This window comes from Mastomys coucha, unplaced genomic scaffold (genome assembly GCF_008632895.1).
Source record: "Mastomys coucha isolate ucsf_1 unplaced genomic scaffold, UCSF_Mcou_1 pScaffold5, whole genome shotgun sequence".
In the NCBI taxonomy this organism is placed as follows: Eukaryota; Metazoa; Chordata; class Mammalia; order Rodentia; family Muridae; genus Mastomys; species Mastomys coucha.
The window spans coordinates 117,250,863-117,254,421 of NW_022196911.1; the positions used below are offsets into that span (position 1 = coordinate 117,250,863).

Consider the following 3,559-nt stretch of genomic DNA (forward strand, 5'->3'; position numbering starts at 1 on the left):
AAAAAAAAAAAAAAAAAAAAAAAAAAAAAAAGACCTGAAGGGGCTAGAGAGATGGCTCAGTGGTTAAGAGCACTGGCAGTTCTTCCAGGTTACCCAGGTTCAAGTCCCAACACTCACATGGTAGCTCACAACTATCTATAACTCTAGTTCCAAAGGATTTGATGCCTGCTTCTGGCCTCTACTGGAACTAAGGGAATGTGTGTGGTATACAGACGCTTGCAGGAAAAACATCCATACACTAAAATATAAAAAAAGAAAACCTAAAGACAGAAGAAGAAAAAAACCCCAGAGTTCACTTTAATATATGGGAATCTTTTTTTTTTTTTTAAAGAGATGTTTCTCTTTTTCTCTTTTTTTATTATTTTGGCTTTTTTGGTTTTTTGAGACAGGGTTTCTCTATATAGCTCTGGCTGTCCTGGAACTCACTCTGTACCAGGCTGGCCTCAGACTCAGAGATCCACCTGCCTCTGCCTCTGGAGTGCTGAGATGGTAAGCATGCAGAACCACTGCACAGAAGCACTACCCAGAGATAGCACCACCCACAAAGGGCTGGGCCCTCCCACATCAATCACTAATTAAGAAAATGCCCCACAGCTAGATCTTGTGAAGACATTTTCTCATTTGAGGTTTCCTCTTTCAGATGACTCCAGCTTGTGTCAAGTTGACATAAAACTAGCCCAGACAACTGTCAAGGAAATATATAAAAAGAGCTCATTCATCAATTGCTATTAAAACTGTTGCATAAGTAAATGTGGGAAAAAACATGGCATTGTAGTCTGTTTTTTTGTTTGTTTGTTTTTGTTTTTGTTTTTTCGAGACAGGGTTTCTCTGTGCAGCCCTGGCTGTCCTGGAACTCACTCTGTAGACCAGGCTGGCCTGGAACTCAGAAATCTGCCTGCCTCTGCCTCCCAAGTGCTGGGGTTAAGGGTGTGTGCCACCACTGCCCGGTGGCATTGTAGTCTTAAAGAATAGCCCACAGCTGACTTATTTACTATGCAAGGAATGAGGGACCTTGATTATGGATGGCCCACTTTTTTTTCTCCCCAGGGAGGACCCAACTTTAACTTGAGCCTGTATGTAGTCAAATTTCACATGCTCACTTTGAGAACAAACTGTATCTTTTGATGGTTGGCCATTCTTCTCACTGCGCCTCTCTAAATGTTCTGCTTGAGGATTCTAACAGTGGGACAGTTAAAGAAAACAGGCTTGAGGGTTTTTGGTTTGTTGTTGTTGTTGTTTAAGTGCTAGTGTGTAAAAAGTAAGGAAGAAACCAAAGGGGACCAGAGAAGGTGCGCAGCTCAGTGAGGGTCTAAAGTTGCATAGAACATGTAAACTCTTCATTCTTTTTCCCATGCAGGTGTCCATGTTTGTCAATACACAGGTGTGACACAGATGTTGTATGCCAGCTTCTCCACTGTCAGATTTAGAGATTTTTTTACAATAACCCCAAGGACCACAGTATATCACTCTCCTTGAAGTCATGGACCAAGATGGCTAAGCAAGTAAAGGTGCCTCCAAGCCTGATAGCCTCAAATGTATCCCTTGGTCCCACAAAGTGGAAGGAGAGAACAGACAAGTTCTCTGATATGCACACAGGCACCGTAGCATGCCTGTACCCCCTCTTCCACAGACACCTAATAAAAATACATAAAATATAAGTATTATTATTATTGTTGTTGTTGTTGTGTTTCAAGACATAGTTTCTCTGGGTAGCCCTGGTTGTCCTGTAGACCATGCTGGTCTTGAACTCAGGGATCAGTTTTTGCCTCCCACGTACTGGGATTAAAGGCTTGTGTAACCACACCAGGCTCAATAAAATATTTTTTCAAAAAGATTGTCACCATGTGAAGATAATGATCACAGGAACATTTGAGAAGGTGAGGGAGGCAGGATCAGTAGGTACAAAGGCCACCTTTGGTGCGGCAAACTCAGCTGTTGGTGGCAAACAGGTAGCTACTGGGCCCCAGGCTGGCTGCAGGCAGTCTCCAGAGCGTGGAGGATCCCAGGAGCGTGTGCCTCGGGATGAAGAGACAGTGCCCCTGACAGAAGTGTGTTCCTTCTAGGCAGCAGCCTTTGGGTCGCGCCGTCGGGACGCCATCAGGATACCTAACAGCAAGGCAGAGCCAGGGCGCCGGGGGCGGGGTCGGGGGCGGGCCCGGAAGCGAGTCGGCCCCGCCTCCGAGGCCGCGAGGCTGCGCGTCCCGGCTGTTGCGGATAAAGTTGTTTGAGGCGAGCCGGCTGCGGTCACGTGAGCGGAAGATGGCGGCCCCGGCGGGCGGCGGGGGCTCCGCGGTGTCCGTGCTGGCCCCAAACGGACGGCGCCACACGGTGAAAGTGACGCCGAGCACCGTGCTGCTGCAGGTGCGGCCGCCGGCCCGGGTGGGGAACGGGCGGATGGGTGGACCTGCGGGCCGTCCGGGGTCGCCGCGTCAGGGCCCGCCCCTGCGGTTGCTCCCGGGGCAGTAGGGCGGGGTCGGGCCTCGGTGGGCGGGGCCGGAGGCAGCCAATAAGCGCCTTTCGCGCGGCTGTCCGCCCCATCCTCTGGCGCTATCCTCGGGCTGGGTCCCGGGGGCGGGGCGGGATGCTCGGAGGCGGGTTTCCAGAGCACAGTGGGATCCACGGACTCCACTAACAGGGTCGTGCCACGCGAGACCCCGAATCTTCGGCGCTTGTCCGAATCCACCCTTCTCGGTCACCGGGAAGAGTGGCGTTCCTTCCTGCCCAGCTCAGGGGCGTCCCTCCGGACCCTAAGGCCTGTCTGTGTTCCCGGAAGTGAATTTTGCTAAGTCACTTAATGCTTTTGGTTGTTGCTGCTGTGACCTCGTAGGAATTACACCTGTTTATTAAATCTCTGTTGTTAGGTTGCAAAGGCGTACACGGTTCATATCTGTGGCAAGAGCACACAGGGTGAAGTGGGGAACCCAATTCAAAAATGAGGTTCTGCCATATCTAACACAGCCCCATAGGCCTTTGGAAGGATCCATTTGCGCTCATGTAGAGGAGCGTTCTGGTCATACAGCAGTTGCACAAAGACTGCAGGCCACAGTGTGGGCATGGACACAAAGTAGTCCCAGTAAGCAGATTGTATTTGTGGCTAGAGGCCACGCAGAGCATAGAACATGGGAACAGGGGTGGACAGGCTGGGCCGTAGTTGGAGGATTAAGTCAGTAATGGGTCCCCAGTAGGAAGGGGGAGAGTAGGCAGGATTTGCATGTAGTTTGTTTGGACCTGTTGAGTGGGATGTTTGGAGGGCTGGCCAGTGTGCCTATCAGTTGAGGTCCAAATAGGTTTCACTATTTGTCCCATAGGTACTAGAAGACACATGCCGGCGGCAGGACTTCAACCCCAGTGAATACGACCTGAAGTGAGTTTGCTTGGACTCAGCTGTGGGCTTCTCAGCCCACCTGGCTCTTTTCTCAGCACACCCACTATCTCTGCCTTGGAAGCACCCCTTTAGGTGCCTTAAATCAACAGAAGTTTATCCTTGTCCAGTTCTGGAGGCAAAGTTCAAAGTGTCCAAAGTGTGGCTGTGCCCCGCCCCCCAGCACATACACCCTAG

At 50.6% G+C, this 3,559-nt stretch overlaps 1 protein-coding gene across 2 annotated transcripts in view; it reads left to right on the top strand.

Moving 5' to 3' along the window:
- The first annotated feature begins 2,168 nt into the window (after nucleotides 1-2,168).
- Nucleotides 2,169-3,559, top strand: part of Aspscr1 (ASPSCR1 tether for SLC2A4, UBX domain containing) — a 38,668-nt gene continuing 37,277 nt past the window's right edge. Inside the window, exons 1-2 of one of the 2 annotated variants that reach the window (XM_031352327.1) lie at nucleotides 2,169-2,361; nucleotides 3,309-3,364. In XM_031352327.1, the coding sequence (XP_031208187.1) occupies nucleotides 2,260-2,361; nucleotides 3,309-3,364 (158 nt within the window). In that variant the 5' untranslated portion in view covers nucleotides 2,169-2,259. The remainder of the gene's footprint in view (nucleotides 2,362-3,308; nucleotides 3,365-3,559) is intronic. The other variant, XM_031352326.1, reaches the window with a different exon arrangement.